This window comes from Urocampus carinirostris, chromosome 17 (assembly GCF_059441175.1).
Source record: "Urocampus carinirostris isolate Australia breed hairy pipefish chromosome 17, RoL_Ucar_1.0, whole genome shotgun sequence".
In the NCBI taxonomy this organism is placed as follows: domain Eukaryota; kingdom Metazoa; phylum Chordata; class Actinopteri; order Syngnathiformes; family Syngnathidae; genus Urocampus; species Urocampus carinirostris.
Window position 1 is genome coordinate 17,642,334 of NC_142365.1, and position 18,534 is coordinate 17,660,867.

The 18,534-nt window shown below is 38.6% G+C and overlaps 1 protein-coding gene across 1 annotated transcript; it reads right to left on the reverse strand.

Annotated features, from left to right (window-relative positions):
• Nucleotides 1–2,100: 2,100 nt before the first annotated feature.
• Nucleotides 2,101–16,242, reverse strand: LOC148349390 (collagenase 3-like). Its single transcript, XM_088321740.1, has 10 exons — nucleotides 16,144–16,242; nucleotides 15,117–15,364; nucleotides 12,667–12,815; nucleotides 11,056–11,184; nucleotides 9,149–9,310; nucleotides 6,763–6,898; nucleotides 6,569–6,702; nucleotides 4,335–4,494; nucleotides 4,163–4,266; nucleotides 2,101–2,315 (listed from the first exon to the last, which is right to left on the reverse strand). The coding sequence occupies exons 1-10, from the start codon at nucleotides 16,240–16,242 to the stop codon at nucleotides 2,206–2,208; spliced, it is 1,431 nt and encodes a 476-aa protein (XP_088177866.1). The 3' UTR covers nucleotides 2,101–2,205.
• Between the last annotated feature and the right edge of the window lie 2,292 nt (nucleotides 16,243–18,534).

Here is an 18,534-nt window from a genome sequence, read left to right on the forward strand (position 1 = left end):
AATGACGTCAAAAAGCTGGTTCTTGGAAAATCCAGCGAGGACTGCCACAAATTTGAGTATTTTTTCTTCCTGTCTCTGTTATTGTCAAGAGGCAATCTGTGAAAAAACGGGCACATTTTCATTATCATGTCAGTTGCAATGTTTGTCAGGCCTCTTTGTACCACATAGACCAGAACAGAATAGAATAGACATCTAGAATAGAATAGACGTTTCCTGCACAATGAACGATTTAAAGCCAGGAAGAACACTGCAAAATTATAATCTTACACTCTTTGGCAGAAATGTCTGCTTATTTTTTTCATTTTTTTTCTATTTTTTAGGTAATTTTGGTTTTAATTAAGTTTACGGTTTAATAGACACAGGAAAGAAGGCATCAATGAATATTGTGCGTGCAAGAACAGAATGAGACTGTGCAAAACACTCTGTATGTAAAAATTCAACCTGTTCTAAAGGTCCTCCCACAAACACTGTGTTTCTATTCAAATTCCCTAGCTTACACAATGCCGGTCAACCCTAAAACTGTGTGAGAAGTCTAAGAACAACAACCTGATTGGCAAATAGTGGAAATGATGCAAACGGAGTAAAAGCACTCAATAATTGTTAAGGTAAAAAAACAGCAATGTCAATAATAGTCTAAATCAGGGTGTCAAACTCATTTTAATCCGGGGGCCACATAATAGAACAAAAATTCTCTCGGGGGCCGGAGTAGTAGATTAGAGAGAAAGAAATAAGAGAAAGAGAGAAAAGTTGGGTGGGTGGGACAAAGAAAAGGAGAAATAGAGAAAGAGGGAAAAAAGAGAGAGAGCGTGAGAAACAAAAAGAGATAAAAAAAAGAAATAGTGAGACAGGGGAAAGAAATAGAGAGAAAGAAAAAAATCTAAAGAGAAAAGAAAGAGAGAAACAGAGAAGGGGAGAAAAGAGAAGGAAAGAAAAAGAGAAGGGGAGAAAGAGAGAAGGGGAAAGCAAGAGAGAGAGACAGAAAGAGAGAAAAAAGAGAGAAAAGAAAAAAAGGAAGAGAGAGCAAAAGAAGGTAAAAAGATACACAGAGAGAGACAAAGGGGAACAAAGAAAGAGGAAAAAGTGAGTTAGAGTGAGAGAAAAAGTGAGAGAAAAAGGGAGAGAGAAACAGATAGTTGGAGTGAGAGAAAAAAATTCAAGTACAGTGTTTGTGAGAAACACCTGACTTTGGCAACATCAAGTGGACATATTTCAACCAGCAGCTCGTTTCTCTCGTGTGCTTCTCTCAGCGTTTTCTCGCGGGCCAGATTCAATCCCTTAGCAGGCCTAATCCAGCCCGCAGGCCACATGTTTGACCATGCTAGTCTAAATAAACCAACCCTGGCATTATGAGAAGTCGTTTTTGCAGGTGTTTAATAGTCACAATGGAACCACATTCTTTATTATAAGCAAGAAGAATAAAAACAACTTTACCACCAATTTTGAAATAACACTAAATTATTTCCTTTCCATAGTTTTTTGATATATGACCTTTTTTTTAAAGTAAAATAAGAGTATTTACACTCAACATGCGCAATTTTGTCATATTGAGCAGAAGGTAGACCATTATGAATATTTCTTATTCTAATTTAAGTAGAAAACTACTAAAATCTGGAAATGTATATGCTAGATTGTAGTCAAGTTGGCTTATTTTGAAAACGTTTTTATATTTTTGGTTCAACAAACGAAAACTGCATTGTGATTTTGAGAAAAGAAAATAACATAAAAGGAATCGCTCAAATTATGTATATTTTCCTTATGCATTGTTTTACAGTTTAGTACATTCAGATATTGTCATGATTATTCATTGCTCGTTTGCCGCCAGCTGCTGCTAGTTGCCTGATTGATTCCCCTCCTATTTATACCCAGTACTCCAATCACTCCTTGTCAGTCCGTCAGCAAACCTCTGCATACGCAAGGCAAGCACTTTGACTCTGGCTACCGTCTGTCCCGTCTTCATCCGTTCCCTACTAATCTGTTCCTTATTTCCCGTTTGTGTCTGGCTATTACGCGTTTGGGTCTACCATTTGTTCTGGTTCTGACAGATATGGTCACCATAGTGTGACATACAAAATACACATACAATAAAAACAATACCAACCATTGAACAGAACTTTTTTAATGATGAATTAAATAAATAATTTAAATTACATATCAAATTGTGCCTACGCTTTCCATTTGTAGTTCCTTCACATAAAATAAGACGATCTAGAAGTTTGTGCAGGGCAGGAAGTAGTTGTTTCCCAACACACGGAAAAACGTCCCGGTGCTCAGGCTGTACTCAAACATTTGGGATCCACTGTAGATGTAGGTAAAACCTGGAATAGAATTCCTCAGTGTTATTTTCCTTGATATCAATACCCAGATTTTTCTAACACATTAGTAACATGATGATAATTAATGAATTAGAAAACCACACAGAATAAGCAAATCATACTAAATATCACTCGAAATTCTGCCCTATTGGTTACTCTACTGCAGGGGTGTCAAACTCATTTTAACTCGGGGGCCGCATTGATAGAACAAACATTCTGTCGGGGGCCGGACTAGTAGATTAAAGAGAAAGAAAAAGAAGGATAAAGAAATAAGAGAAAGAGTGTGGAAAAGGAGAGAGGGCTGGACAAAGAAAGAAAAAGAGAGAGAGGGAGAGAGCGTGAGAAACAAAAGATAAAAAGTTGTGAGAGAGGGGGAAAGAAAGGGAGAGGAAGAAAGAGAAATAGAAAGACAGAAGGGGAGAAAAGAGAAAAGAAAGCGCAAAGGGTATGAAGAGAGAAAGAGAAAAGGAAAAAAGGAAGCTATAGCAAAAGAGGTTAAAAGACTCAGAGAGAGAAAGAGACAAAGAGCATCAAAGGAAGAGAAAAAGAGAGACACAGAGAGTGAAAGAGACAGAGACAGAGTGGGAGAAAAGGGGTGGAAAAGAAAGAGAGAGAGAGAGAGAGAGAGAGAGAGAGAGAGAGAAACACAAGTGCAGTGTCTTTGTGAGAGGCACCTGGCTTTGGCAACATCAAGTTGACATATTTCAACCTGCAGCTTGTTTTTCTCTTGCGCTTCTCTGAGTGTTGTCTCGCGGGCCGGATTCAATCCCTTAGCGGGCCTGATCTGGCCGGCGGGCCGGCTGTTTGACACCTGTGCTCTATTGATTACTTTAGCCATATTTTTAAGCTTATTGGTTTATTCTGAGTCTGTTATTTCAATGGGTCATCATAGCCAGATTAAGTGTTTCTCTTGTTCTTCGGTATTAGAGTAGTAATAATAACATAGTGATTATATAGAAAATACAAATGAAGCTTTTTACAGTAACTGTGATTAAAAATTATGTCTATGCTCTGCTTGGATTAGGCCTCTGAGATATTAGAAGTCTTGAGCTGACAAACTAGATTGCTGTGACTCTCCTTGCTTTGGGCCCTCCTATCTAAAAGCATTCTTGCACACATTTGGCAGTTTGACCATTGGGTGACACATGACAGTATAAGAATAGGGACCATTTTAGATAGATAGATAGATAGATAGATAGATAGATAGATAGATAGATAGATAGATAGATAGATAGATAGATAGATAGATAGATAGATAGATAGATAGATAGATAGATAGATAGATAGATAGATAGATAGATAGATAGATAGATAGATAGATAGATAGATAGATAGATAGATAGATAGATAGATAGATAGATAGATAGATAGATAGATAGATAGATAGATAGATAGATAGATAGATAGATAGATAGATGGATGGATGGGTTTATTCATCCCCGTAGGGAAATTCACACTTCCAGCAGTATCCTTGTTTTGAAATAAAACAATAATAAAGGAAAAGGAATATAATACATAAATACCCAATGTAACGTGTTGATAAAGAGTATTTAAATAGTGCTACAAAAAATACACACTATAATAAAAATAAGGTAATATGCAAATGTATGAGTGTGGTTTAATCTGCGCGTTTACTCCCCCGGGTGGAGTTAAAGAGCCTCATGGCATGAGGAAGAAATGATCTCCTCAGTCTGTCCACATCATGCTGAAAAGGGTTCTTGTGTCCAGTAAATAGGTAAATGAGAATATGCCTGTCTTTTATTTCTAGAAAAGCGAATATCTAAGATAGAACCGGGCTGAGGTTCAGACCGAACCTTACCTTTCTTACGCTTGATAAAGTGTATGCTCACCTTTGTATTGGAAAGCTGCCGTCACCTTCGTGGTTAGGCCTGAAAAGGTCTCATCAACACGTTTAGGGAATCCCTCATCCAGTTTTTTTGTTGTTTCATCATAGCTTTTGACAAAATAAATCAATAATTAGACCAGTTTTCTAACATCTTTGGTGGAGTCATGAGAGCATACCTGTAGTAATTCCTGCCGGCAAAAAAGAGCGTCTTGCCGGTTTCCTCATCGTATAGCGCGGCGTCAATCTTTTTCACTTGTTCGGGCAGACCAAAAGTTGTTATTGCTTTGGGATATCCTCGAACGAGATCGTAGCCACTGAACGCCCAAACTCGACGATCTGGGGTGAGAAATGGTTTTTAGTTTTGCAAAATATTTTCACTTTTCTAAAATTGAGAGGAGTTGACATACATAAGTTTTCAAAAGTTTGGGGCTCACACTGATAATTTTGCGTTGCTCATGAAAAAGTCACACTCTACCATGAGTTGTCCAATGTCTGTGTTATTTTGCCGATGTTAACCCCTTCCTTTTGTTGGCCTGTCTCAGTTATGGCCACTACGCCTTGAGAGCCAGCATCTAGGACTCACCTCTTCTCTGTAGATGTTGTCATGATTACCGATGGGATTCACCTGTGCTTGCTTTTTTTGCGCCAACCACTGCAGGCTCTGATTGGCTCCCTGTCCCTACTTAAACCCAGTCCTGTCAATCCCCTGTTGTCAGTCCGTCTGCAAACATCTGTGTATACAAGGCAAACCTTTTTTTTCGACCCTGACTGTCCCATTTTTGCTCCCCTTTATCACCGGCTACGACCTGTTTTGATCCTGACCACGTCTGCTCTCCCGTCCCGGCTTACGACCCGTATTTGATCCCGACTAGGTATACTCTCTCGTCCTGGCTTATGACTCGTTTCCGACCATGATTTGCTCTCCTAGTCCCGGCTACCGACCAGTTTTTCCGTCCCTAACACCGCCATCGCTCACAACGAAAGATCAACTTCCGTATTCGGATCACAATCCGAGTACGAGAGCGACTTGCTCCCCGCGTCCGGATCGTGGGCGCAGCCCTTCCTCTTTCCTTCAATAAAACTTTTGGTAAACGTTACGCAATCGGGTCCTGTTTCTGTTCTGATCCTGACAGATGTTGACACCGGTGTTTCGCAGGTTCCATTCAACTAAGCTGATATTTGAGGACGTATCAGGGGTCTATTTTTCAAACGAGAGAATCTAATGTAATTGTCATCTTGCCGCTTCCCTTTCTACTCTGGTTAGAACCTGTTCGCGCAGTTCCCTGAAGGGAGTAGTACACACTGTTGTAGGATATCTTCAATTACCTGCATGGATTAGACTTAATTTCCGAAAAAAAAAAAAAAATTCTGGCCAGTCTGAAAGTTTGATCACACCCACAAATGTGACACTCTAGATCAGTGTTTCTGAAATGTTGGACCGCAACCCACTTTTGTGTCATGGGCCTTTGGCTTGGCAAAGTAATACTAGGCAAAAAAATGGAGGGTCAATTACACTCCTCATTAGGAAAAAAAATATAGGGTCAATTACATTCCTTAACAGTAGATGGCGATAATGCCCTACTCGATCTCTTCCTCCTGGTCAGTCATTAGGACCTGTCCCAATTGTGTTTGAGAAGAAGCACATCTTATTTTATAATGATTTTGTTAGTTTTACTTCCTTTTTCTGCATATAACAATATCCAATCGAGAAGGAGATAATTGCGAAAATACAAAAATGGTTGAGTGTATATGTTTTTTTTTTACCAGTATGTTATTTTTTATTATCCATGTAATTTAATAATTGTTCTTGTTTGGGTACACATTTTTTTAACAGTTTGGGTACGAATTTCTTTGACTATGTGGCTATCTTAAAACGGTTTTATGAGGTCGCTTATATGCGAGAATACATGTACAGGGTTCATGGATTTTAACATATTTTTTTAGATCAGTATTTGATTTTTAATGAATAATATGTTCCAACCATGAGGCTCTTAATAATAGACACTGTCCCTTTAGACTTTCATATTATGGCTTGGGCCTCAAACGATCACCCCGTGGGCTGCAATTGGCCCCCGGGCCGTGCGTTTTAGACCACTGAGCTAAACTGTTTCCAGCTGTGGTAACATACTCGCACAAGGGTTTTCTAATCATCCATTAGCCTTCTAACGCAATTAGCAAACACAATTTACTATTAGAACCCTGGTGTGCTGGAAACGGGCCTCTATACACCTTTGTCTATATTGAATTTAAAAAAAGGCCATTTTCTTCTAAAATAGTAATAGTATTAGGTGTATGCCTGGTTAGTTTCATGTTATTTTGGGGAAAAAAAAAACTGTGCTATTCCTTTAAAAATAAGGACATTTTTAACGGACCCCAAACATTTGAACAGTAGTGTACATATTTACTGTACCTTTGAAAAGAAAAACATGTCCTGAGAGTTGATTTTCATAGGCAGCATCGACTTTACTGGGAGCATTGGGCCACAGGTTGGTGATGAAACTTTGCTGAGGTGTCCTGCTCTGAGGGTAAACTCGCCAAAAGAACCTAAAACCACACAATATATTATTTACAGTTTCTTCCCCAGTTTTCCAATTTTCTCGTTACCTGTCTTTGAAGAAAAGCATTTCTCCTCGGAGGGTGGCCACGGCGTCCAACACCAGAGCTGAGTCACAAGCGTCAGGAGTGGTTGGGGGTTGAGGCTTGTCTGGGTTTGTGTCGGGATCCGTATCAGGATTGGAACCTGGCGGTGAAGAATTTACAATTGTAACCTCGTGATTGTTTTAACATTTTGGATTGTGTGTGATTACTAACATATATACAACATAGTAATATGATAACAATTATGATAAATTGTAAATCAGACTTCCTCGCCGACTCAGGTTCTTCACCTGGCGCCCGGCATTTAATTCTCACACCTTGTGTCACGAGAGGGACACCATCTCACTTTATTGTGACTTTCACGTTTTATTGCCTTCGCGCTGATAGAAATGAGCCCCAAGAAAGTAAATGGGAAGAACAGCTATCAAATCGATAAAGGGAATTATTGCAAAAATGGTGTTTGAGTGTGATGGTTTCAAGGTACAATAAATGTTTCAAATTGTTTTATTTTTTATCTTTAATATACGTATACTCATCGGAATTATCAAAAAAAATAAATTAAAGTTTTTTTTAATACAGTATACACATTGTAAGCCGATTTTGGGTGATTTTTCAAGTATTTGGCCCTTTTAAAGCATTTTCAGGCTTGTACGCGATGTATGTTTATATGTGAGTTCATACTGTTATTGCCTTATAATAACCATAAAATGATAATAGCAATAAAATATTGCGGAATGTTTTAACAACATAATAAAAGAATAAAAACAAGCCAGGTCAAGATTTTCCGGAAAACCATTTTTCCCAAATAATACTGTAGCAATAAAGTAATACAAATATCATAATAACAATATCACAACAATGACCAAATATATAAGTTACAGTACTCTAACAACAATAAAAGCATAATTCTTCACTATAACTTTCAGAGGAAAAAAGATTGGACTAAGCAGGATTTTTTTTTGTAGAAACATTAGCTGTAGTCTCACATACATTTTAAAATAACCCCAAAACAACATAAGACAAATATTATGAATCAGTTAATAGTTTCCAGAAAATAAAATCGGTATGATTTTTCTGGTAACACAAGATAATAAGAATAAAGGCAAGAATTACTACGTATAATACTACATAGCTGCCAACTATTAAAATTATTTTTCAGAATGGAAAAGGAGAATTTTCATATTTGGATTTTTTTTCTTTTGCGTGGTAGCGTTCAACAGCATCATTATTGATTTAAATGTACTCTAAGGAAACTAAATATTTGTAGTTATAGTTAAATACCGCAGATATTATTGTTTATGCATCAAATCATTGCATCGAAAATAATTATACCAAATAAAAAACCATGTAATAATTAATATTTTTAAAACAAAAAAATAGGACTGATTGTGGTTTTTTTTTCAATTTTCATAGTTTTAATACAAAATGCACATCATGTAATTTGCTCTAAACTGGTGTGGTAGACTATTGAAGACTTGTAGTATTTGGCATAGAGGTGCAATCAGGCCTAAAAAATCCAACCCGACCCGACCCAAGTCGCAGGTATATAGACCCGAACCAGACGTATTACCTCGATTTGATAAACGAGCCCAAAATAAACCCGAAGCTTTCATTCGTCGCCAAAGTAAACACGAAGCTTTACACCTACTTTAGCCTCCAAACTGCGTTTTGGCTGAATTACGCAGCTTGAGATTCACTTGGGGCGAGTCCATCAAATCAAGCGTGCACAACAAGTCACTGTGCCTAAATGAACGGTTTGCCACCGAAGTGTGCATCTCGGCGACGTGCAGCAAATGAAAGTGAAGCCGAACAAAATAGAAAATCAAATTCTGTTGTTTACAAACTGCAAACAGTGAAAGATTTGTCCAAAAAGCCGAAAGAAAGTTCGTAAAGCTTGTCAGCTATTGGCAAGAAGCACAAATGACGTCTGACGTGAGGGAGGTGGAAGGAGGAAGCGGCGTGTCTTTTACACCGACACAGAGGAAAATTTCTTTAGATTTAGTGACTTTGAGTTAAACTGATAGTTTTGTGAGCATTTACTTCATCTAAAATATTACTTGAGTAAAAGTAAGTGCATGCTGCGTAGAATTTATATGAAGGAGAAAATACAAAAGAAATAAAGAAATAAACGGCAAGAGAGAAGCCTGACCGGCCCGGCTTAATGATTGCCATTTTAAGGGGTCCGGGTCAGGTTTACCTCTGATTTGGCACCACTGATTCTATAACAAAATAGTACCATAATAAAAACAAGTAACACGATGATTTCCAGGGAAAAAATGACTGTGCATGATTTTCACTGTTAGAACATAGTAATTGTAATAATAACATATTACATAACAATAAATAATATACTAATTAGAAATAACAACAAGAGCAAAACAAAGACACATACCGTAAAGAGACTGGATGCCATTGACATCGTCCTGAGGCAGACGGAAGTTTGAAGGGTTGGTGTAGGAATAAACGGGGTACATGAGGGCCCCGGGGTCATTGGAGTGAGTTAATCCCAGCGAATGACCAAACTCATGAGCCGCCACCAGGAAGAGAACATATCCTGCAAACACGAAATCATCAGCCGTCTCTATAATTCCAAGGCATCAAAGGATAATTCAACATTTAGATACAACATTAACATTCAATCGAAAACGCATTGTAGTAAATTTTTGATCATGTAACTAAATGATCAAATAAATTACCCTAATTATGCGAAACGTGATCGGTTATTCCCTGTCATAGACATAGCGAATTCCGACAGCACGTGTTTCGTCCTAGCTCACTGGGGGGAGAATATGGACGCCAGCATAGACGACAGATTAACAATAGCAATTGTTAGCAAGCTTGGAAAACCAAATCTCTCCTTTTCTTCGTTTTGACTCCACCCGGTGACAGAGTGGTTAACGACGGACGAAAAACTCAAACTATGCAAATATTGGTTAGGTATTTTTCCGTTTCAGGACAATTCCTTGATTTCTTGGACGATTGGAAATTTTAAGGATCCAAGTGGCAAGCTACTGAAGGATTTTATACATTCGACTATAAAGGATTTTATACGATTGAATACAAGTGAGTGCGATGAAGATTTTCACTGAGTAGGCTATAGTTCAATGACAGGTCGCGCCGTTCCGAATGCAGAATATTTTGTCTAGTTCTGTTGATAACAGGACTCTGATGGAGGACGGCAGGCGATGTTTTGAGAACAAGGCCCTGATGACGTAGAAACGCTCAGTGTTGTTTTGGTTAATTCCAGACATCGCGGTGCTCTTCTTTGAGGTGGTAAAGCCCGGGGGGCTTCATTGGCACGCCCATGGGAGGAGTCGGTGCGCCGTTGTGCAGGAAGAGGATGGCCAATGAGAGGAGAAATGAGAGGACTTGAAGAGAGGCTTCCCAGAGACTCCGACGACACTAATTTGACTTATTCGACTAATTCTGCCATTTTCGATGGAGTACACTTAGTTAAATTGTTAAAGAATTTAAATCTGCCCCCGTGTGAAAATGTCGGCAATTCTTGTTCATCTTTTCCATCAAGAAACGAGCGCGCATTGTCGGGTGAATGTAGGTTGTGTTTGGTTAATGGAGTCAGATAACTAATTCGAACAATTTGATAAACGATACATTTTAATATTTAATTCCCAACACTACCCAGAATCCAACAAGGGCCTGATTCATCATCAAGGTGGCGGAAAGTATTGTGTCATTCCTTCAATTGGAGAACATAAAAAAATCTAATTTCTTTGCCTATTTGATGAATCTTTTTGTCATTCATTGGAATTCAAGTGAGTTGAATTCGAATCTGACACACAGATTTAGGTTAACTTTAAAATCTATCTGTGCAAAAATACACTTTGTGACTAATTTTGGATTCATCAACTAAAATTAGAGTAGATGTTTTGTCACTAAACCAAAATAGAAGTAAAACCAGGTTAGTAAACCAAGATTAACCAAGATTGATTCTCTTTCCAGTTTTGAAGGTTTCTTTGATGCACCAAGGAAACCTTGCTCATAGTAATGGATTATATTATTTAAATCAAATTCTCCTTTTAATATTTGATGACTGTTAACTATATTTTTATATTGTTACTTGACTTGCCCATTTTCTGTGTACATTTAATAAAAATAAGTTATTGCTAGCTTGGGTTTTGAGTAGTCGCCCCTTTAATGTTCCTTAAAATGAAGCTGCAGACAGCTTGATGTTGTCAAAGTGTATTCTTCAAAAAAAGACTGAATACATTTCTTCTTCTGGCTTTTATCAAAGGTCAGTTTTGTTTCCCTATAAATGCTCGCTGAGCAATAAAATCTCACCTGCATTTGAACGAAATGTGAAGGTTTCATCTTCGTCGAAGTGAGCATCTCCCCCGATTCCAGGAGAGGGTGGAAAGGCGTGGGCCAGTGTTCCATCAGGGCCGTCAAAGGGGTAAAAATCGCCATGTGCTGGTAACAATAAAGTCATTCATTCACACTTGTTGCCACTTATTTTGAATTCCCTGCGTTTTTTCCTCCTATCACAACTCTTCCTCTTTACCTTCACAGTACTCTGTACTCTTGATTCCTTGCTAGTTTATTGTATTTTTTTGTCATGTTCCAAGCAACTATGTCACAACGTTTGTGTTCATCCAGTGTAGAAAAACCCCTGCCTGGCCTCCCTGATGACAAATACTTTGCTGGCTTTTTGTTGGGTAATACAGTTTGTTATATAACACTGGGTTGATGGTGTTTTAGATACTTTGAAAACACAACTATCACTCAAACTTATTTTTCTATCGATTCAGCCTGCAGATTGTTCAGCCGGTGTGCACAAAGACTCTCTCTCTCTCTCTCTCTCTCTCTCTCTCTCTCTCTCTCTCTCTCTCTCTCTCTCTCTCTCTCTCTCTCTGTCCCTCTCTCTCTCTCTCTCTCTCTCTCTCTCACTCACTCACTCACTCACTCACTCTTTCTTTATCTTTCTTTATCTCTCTTTATCTTTCTTTATTTTTCCCCTTTTCTCACTTTCTTGTTCTTTCTCCCTCTCTCTTAGTTTATCTTTATTTTTCTTTCAGGTTCTCTCTCTTTCTTTCTTTTATCTCCCTTTCTCTTCTTTCTGTTTCTTCCTCTTTTCTCTTTTTTTTTGCTTTTTCTCTTTCTTTCACTTTCTCTGCCTCTCTCTATCTCCTTTTCCCTCTCTACCTAACTCTTCCTCTCTCTTCCTCTTTTTTTCCCTTTTTCTTCCTCTTCCCCACTCTCTCTCTCTTTTATCTCCCTTTCTCTTCTCTCTGTTTCTTCCTCTTTTTTCTCTTTCCTTTGCTTTTTCTCTTTCTTTCACTCTCCTTGCCTCTCTCTCTATCTCTTTTTCCCTTCTCTACTCAACTCTTCCTCTCTCTTCCTCTTTTTTCTCTCTCTCCCTTCCTCTTCCCCCCCTCTCTCTCAAGCCCTCTCTCTCTCTTATCTCCCTTACTCGTCTCTCTGTTTCTTCCTCGTTTTCCTCTTTCCTTTGCTTTTTCTCTTTCTTTCACTCTCCTTGCCTCTCTCTCTCTTTCCCTCTCTTTCCCTCTTCATCTCCCTTCCTCTCCCCCCTCTCTCTATTTCTTTTTCTCATGAAAGCACTCATGAATAGAAAATATTAGTGGCATCCTCTCCCATTGCTTGCTTAGTATAAACAAATTGGAAGATTCAAAATTGCTTTAAAGTTCACTGTATGTTAACACTTCAAAAGCTATTATAACATGATAGTATAATACATTTTCAAAATTGATTATTTTGGTGCATAACATTTCTTGTTATTGGTAATAGATAATTATTAACAGAAAAAAATCTGAAGCGCTTTTTGGGACCTTGCTTTTTTTCAGTGAGCCGAGCCAAAAGAGCCGGTTTCCCTCAAAAGATTCGTAATCCCCAGAACTCAGATTTATCATTTTAAAGAGTGTATTCTCTACTTACACAGACGACCAAATGAAATCATGATGTCGGCGGTGCCGCTGTAGATTCGAGTGAATCTCAGAGGAGTGACTTTGGCCCAAACGTCAAGAGCTCTTTTTATGGAATCATCCACTTCTGACTGGGACATGTCTGGAGTGTAGTTCTCAATCCTGCACAATGACCAAAATGCAGAATGCAAAAAACTCAGACATATAAAATGGGTTTGTCAAAAACATGTTAATTGTGATTTTTTTTTTATCCACATAGAAAGCCAAAACAAAGACCAGGAGAAGGAACCATATTGTGGAATGTGTTGAAATCTAGGCATAAAGCAATCTTATTGTCACGGTTGCCCATGGCGCACAATTGGCCCCGCCCGCAGCTCGTTGACTGATTGGCTTTCCTCCTATTTAAACTCAGTGCTCTCACTCACCCTTTGTCAGTCCGTCAACAAACCTCTGCACCCGCAAGACGTGTGTTTTGACTCTGTCCGGTTTCCCGCTTGTGTTCCCTGTCCTGTTTAATATCGATCTCCAGTATCGTTCCCGGCTATTTTGTTCTGTTTGATATCGTTCTCCAGTGTCTGGTATCGTTACCGTCTATCTCGTCCTGCTTATTATTGGACTGTGATTAAGGTCTAAATGTGCCTTTTATACTCTTATACTTTTATATACTCTTATTCTCTTATACTTTTATACTCTTATATCTTTATTCGTTCATATTTTTATAGTATACTCAATTAATGTGTGCTTTCACGAATTTGAGTTGTGCTCAGAGGCGCGCACCTTCAAAGTCAAATGAATAAGTTCCCAGACACCAACTAGGCATCTTTCATTAAAAAGCTAAAACTTGAAAGGCCACGAACAGTTTCCCAGGCTAATCCTCATGCCAGCTTATCAGTTAGAAAGAACTTCCAGGTGCTTATCAAAGAATGAATTACTGTGGTGTCCAAGACTCCTCGTGCTAGCCTATCACATAAATCATTTTGCTAATCTAACTCCCAGGAATCGCTAGACGAAGGAAGTCTGTGTTCGCTAGCTATGTATCTGGGTTAAAGAGTACGGCCTTTGATGTACAGTGGAACCTCTGTTTTCGAACGCCTCTCAGTTCGAACAAATCGGAGTCCGACCAAAAATTTCGAGAAATTCTTGCTTCGCTGTCCGGCAAAAAATTGGAGTTCGAACGCCAGTAATGCGTGAGTGCATACGCTAGGGTGCGATGCTGAGCGGCGTACGGGTGTTTTAGCCCCTTATTATGCCTCCGAAGAAAGTCAGTGCAAACAGCAAAGTTGCTACAGGTGAAAAAAGAAAAGTAGTGCGTACAACTATTGCATTTAAGGAAGAAATAGTAGCATAATATGAAGGAGGTGTGCGAGTGTCTGATCTTGCTAGGGAATACTGCATGACTAAATCTACGATCAGTACGATACTAAAAAATATGGCGGCTGTGAAATCTAGTGATGTGGCTAAGGGAGTGAGTGCTATAAGCAAGCAACGGCTGTCCACCTGCGCCTTCTGCTGACCACCACAAAGGTAAGAAATCCTATCCATAAGTCTTTTCTTTATCCTTTTTTTTTTTACACGTTCATGTTAGCGTAATCTTTCGTACGGAAGATTTCGATAACGCGAACGTACGATTAGCCTGAGTTAGCTTTATGTGGGTGTTGGAACAGAGCCCAACTTTCAGGGTGTTGGAACGGAGCCCGCTTTCCAACGAACCGCTCACCACTTGTTGTGGGTGCTAAATGACTTGTAACCGACCTGATTTTTTTATTTTTACACGTTCATGTTAGCGTAATCTTTCGTACGAAAGATTACGATAAGGCGGACGTACGATTAGCCTGGGTTAGCTTTATGTTTACGTTAAACATTTAAGGTAAACATTCAGGGTGTTGGAACGGATTAAAACGATTTACATTATTTTTAATGGGAAAAATGATTTTGGTGATCGAACAAAACGGTTTTCGAACAGGGTTCTGGAACGGATTATGGTCGAGAACTGAGGTTCCACTGTATATTGTTATGTTAGCTTGACACCTAGTGGAAGACTGTACTCTCTTTTTTGTATGTGTATTGTCAGGTTAGAGTGCCCCCTAGTGGCCAGCAGTTTATATCACACCATCTAACCAAAGACATCGCCCAATCAGAATGCCTTTTACGTGCACATGATTTATTTTACCCTCCAATCAGAATCCTTGTAACAGAATGAGAAGGGCGCTCACGCTTCAGTCCGTGGGATTTGTTTCGTGGTAATGTAAGAGTGCATTCGTCTTGTGTTTTGTGCTTGCTTTTTGTCTCTTATTTCAACTTGAAATCGCTTTGAACCTGACAGGCTATACTAAAAAAACAAAACCTTCAACTTGAAGTTGATTGCTATTCCATGAAAATACAGGACATTTTGTGTTGAAACCTTTGAGCCACTAGGTGGAGCCAGAACCCATTTAATAGTGAAAATGATGTAAAATGCGTTACCTGTATGTCAGACTGTTCTTCTGCCATTTATAGGTGCTTCCAAAAGTGGAGAAACCAGCAACTTGGCTATCAGGCACACCACAACGGGGCTTTTTCATCATCTCCAAGGTGTCCACATCCAACCTTCCCGTGACTTCTAGGCCGAAGAATTTCTGCATGTCACTCAGTTTTTTATGGAGTTGACTGATCCCGCTGCGGAACGTCGGGCCACTTTCATCCTTGAGGTCGTAGAATTTTCTCAGGTAGCTCTGAAAAATAAAGTTTGTATTCCATGGATTAAAACAACAGCAAGTCACAAGATCCATTTAAAGGGACAGCGTCCTTTAGTTGACCACACAATGTAACTTGGTAATGTAACTGAAAACAAGTGCAATAAAACATGACTGAGAAAACAAAATAGGGACTCAAACTGACTAAACTGCACAATTTTTCCCTGTCCAGACTTTCACAAATAAACTGGGACAACGGAAGAAAAATGGGAAAACAAAATGATGGGGTGAAGGGGAAAAGGGAGAAACGACAAAACAAATGGAAAAACGAAAATGGGTGAAGATAAAAAGGAAAAAAGATAAACAAAGAAAAAAAAGGGAAATTAAATAGAAGGGGGGATGTATAGGAGGAAATGAAAAGGAAAAACAGCCTGAGAAAAGAAAAAAAAACAGGAAGTTCAAGAAATAAACCTGATACAATTGGAGGAAAAGGAAAAACCAGGAAAAAAGGAAGAAACGGGAAAAAACAAGGCAGAAAAGAAACAATAAAGAAAAAGAAAGAAGGAAAAAAGGGGGAATAGAGATGAGGAAAGAAAAAAGGGGGAAATATAAAAGGTAAAAAAGAAAAAAGAAACGAACAAAAAACAAGAGAGCCTCATGTGTCTTCACCAACAGGTCCACAGAAAATGCACAAGAACATGAAAATTCATTAAAATAAAACAATATTGATTTAGATAATAAGCAAAAATACATTTTACTACTAGTAGACACTAATCAACACACACTGTCCCTTTAAATCCGAAATTCTGTAAACTTACCTGTGCAATATCCTCGTCTCGCTCAGTCAAATGCAAGACAGGCCCACCGCAAGCTGCAGCCGCCAGGCATAATAAAATACAGGCATTAAAAGCATCCATGTTTTTTAACTTGTGTTTGTGCACTCATGGGAGCGCTTATATAGTAAGAAAATCACAAAGTTGAGAAACCGCAATTGTCCTAATATGGAAAAAGAGGAAGCGGACTTGCATTACTCACCCAACTTCAAAGTTTTCCACGACAAGCTCGTAATTGTGAGTTTATAAATGATGCCCGGACGTGATAATAATAGAATTTTGCGATATTGTGAATTTAACAAATAAAAGAGATTGATATTCCATCAGTTTAAAGCAGGGATCAGCAACCCAAAATGTGTAAAGAGCCAGAATGGACCAGGAAAACTAAAACAAATATGTCTGTAGCCCCCCCAAAAATATAAAGCCCTAAAGAAACCTAGTTTTAATTTAAAACAAAAAAGGTCATTTTATATTTGTTTTAAACCCTTTTCACAGCTTTGGAAACATTAAGAATGTTTGTGTCGTATTTGTCTAACAGAAAACCACAAAAAGACCAGAAATGAACATAATCCCCTCCATTTCTTTCTAGTTTGAAACAGTATCAGGTAACCATTAGTGGCTAAAGAGCCACAGGTTGCTGACCTCTGGTACAAAGCAACAATGCAATAAAAACAGTCAAGAGAGTCAAGAGAAACCCAAAAGTGCTGAGTCAGTTTTTGGGGGGCAATTTTCACATCCAAGGTAACCTACCTGGCTCCCTGTAAAATATGGTGTTGATATTCAATGTCGTTCTGGCCTGGGAGAGTGAAATGCCTTTCTGAGAAAAAATGTTGACTTAACAAAACCTAAATTGCAGAGTCAGCTATTTTGGTATTTTTCACATCCAAGGTAACCTACTTAACCACCTGTAAATTACGGTGGTTATATCTAAACTCCCCCCACCCCCCTTTTCTTGGGTAGACAGACACACAAACAGATAACATGCTCCTCCTTTTCTTAGGTTGAGAGACAAAGAGACAAACAAAAGTGCAGAGTCAGCTTTTTTGGAGCATTTTCACATCCAGGGTAACCTACCTGGCTCCCTGTAAAATATGGTGTTGATATTCAATGTCTTTCTGGCCTGGGACAGTGAAATCCCTACTGGGAAAAAATGTTGACTGAACAAAACCAAAAGTGCTGAGTCAGCTTTTTGGGCATTTTTCACATCTCAGGTAACCTAATTAACTGCCTGTGAATGATCATGGTCATATCTAAAATCATGCCCCTCCTTTTCTTGGGTGGACAGACAAAGAGACAAACATAAAAATGCAGTCAACAAAACCAAAAGTGCTGAGTCAGATTTCTTTTGGGCAATTTTCACATCCAGGGTAACCTACCTGAATCCCTGTAAAATATGGTGTTGATATTCAATGTCTTTCTGGCCTGGGACAGTGAAATCCCTACTGGGAAAAAATGTTGACTTAACAAAACCAAAAGTGCTGAGTCAGCTTTTTGGGCATTTTTCACATCTCAGGTAACCTAATTAACTGCCTGTGAATGATCATGGTCATATCTAAAATCATGCCCCTCCTTTTCTTGGGTGGACAGACAAAGAGACAAACATAAAAATGCAGTCAACGAAACCAAAAGTGCGGAGTCAGATTTCTTTTGGGCAATTTTCACATCCAGGGTAACCTACCTGACTCCCTGTAAAATATGGTGTTGGTATTCAATGTCGTTCTGGCCTGGGAGAGTGAAATGCCATCCTGGGAAAAATGTTGACTTAACAAAACGAAAAAGTGCAGAGTCAGTTATTTTGACATTTTTCATATCTAAGGTAACCTACTGGACTGCCTGTGAATAATCATGGTCATATTTAAAATCCTAGCCCTCCTTTACTTGGGTGGACAGCCACACAAAGAGACAAACAAAAAATGCAATCAACAAAACCAAAAGGGCTGAGTCAGCTTTTGGGGGGAGGGTAATTTTCACAACTAGGGTAACCTACTTTACTGTCTGTGAGAGATGGTTATATATACTTAAATCACAAATAGAAATATTATCAACAGCTTCGCGGGTAATAAAAAAGTTAGAATGTACCATTAAACATATTTAATAACATTAATCCTGCAGTTAAAATGTTTTCTATTAGAATAAAGTCAGTGTTTAAAAAAAAAAAAAATAATTCCACTCAAGCATCCAACAGTATGACTAAAGGACAACACCACGAGCTGAATGGTGGGCAGCAGAAAATACCGATATTACAAAATCCCATGACATAAGAACAAACCGAACCACTCCCTTTGCGTGCCATCCATTTCCACATTGCAGTTTGCGAATGCATTTGTTGCCAAATTTAAAATGAAGATTGCGCAGCGTCATCGTTACCACAATCCA

Bases quoted from the DNA above. Each gene is read 5' to 3' on its own strand.
- LOC148349390 (XM_088321740.1), bottom strand. From the start codon at position 16,242: ATGGATGCTTTTAATGCCTGTATTTTATTATGCCTGGCGGCTGCAGCT. The intron at 12,816-15,116 runs GTAACGCATTTT...GTCATTGTGCAG, and splicing joins AAGAACAGTCTGACATACAG to GATTGAGAACTACACTCCAG. The intron at 6,899-9,148 runs GTATGTGTCTTT...CTTCACCGCCAG, and splicing joins TGGCATCCAGTCTCTTTACG to GTTCCAATCCTGATACGGAT.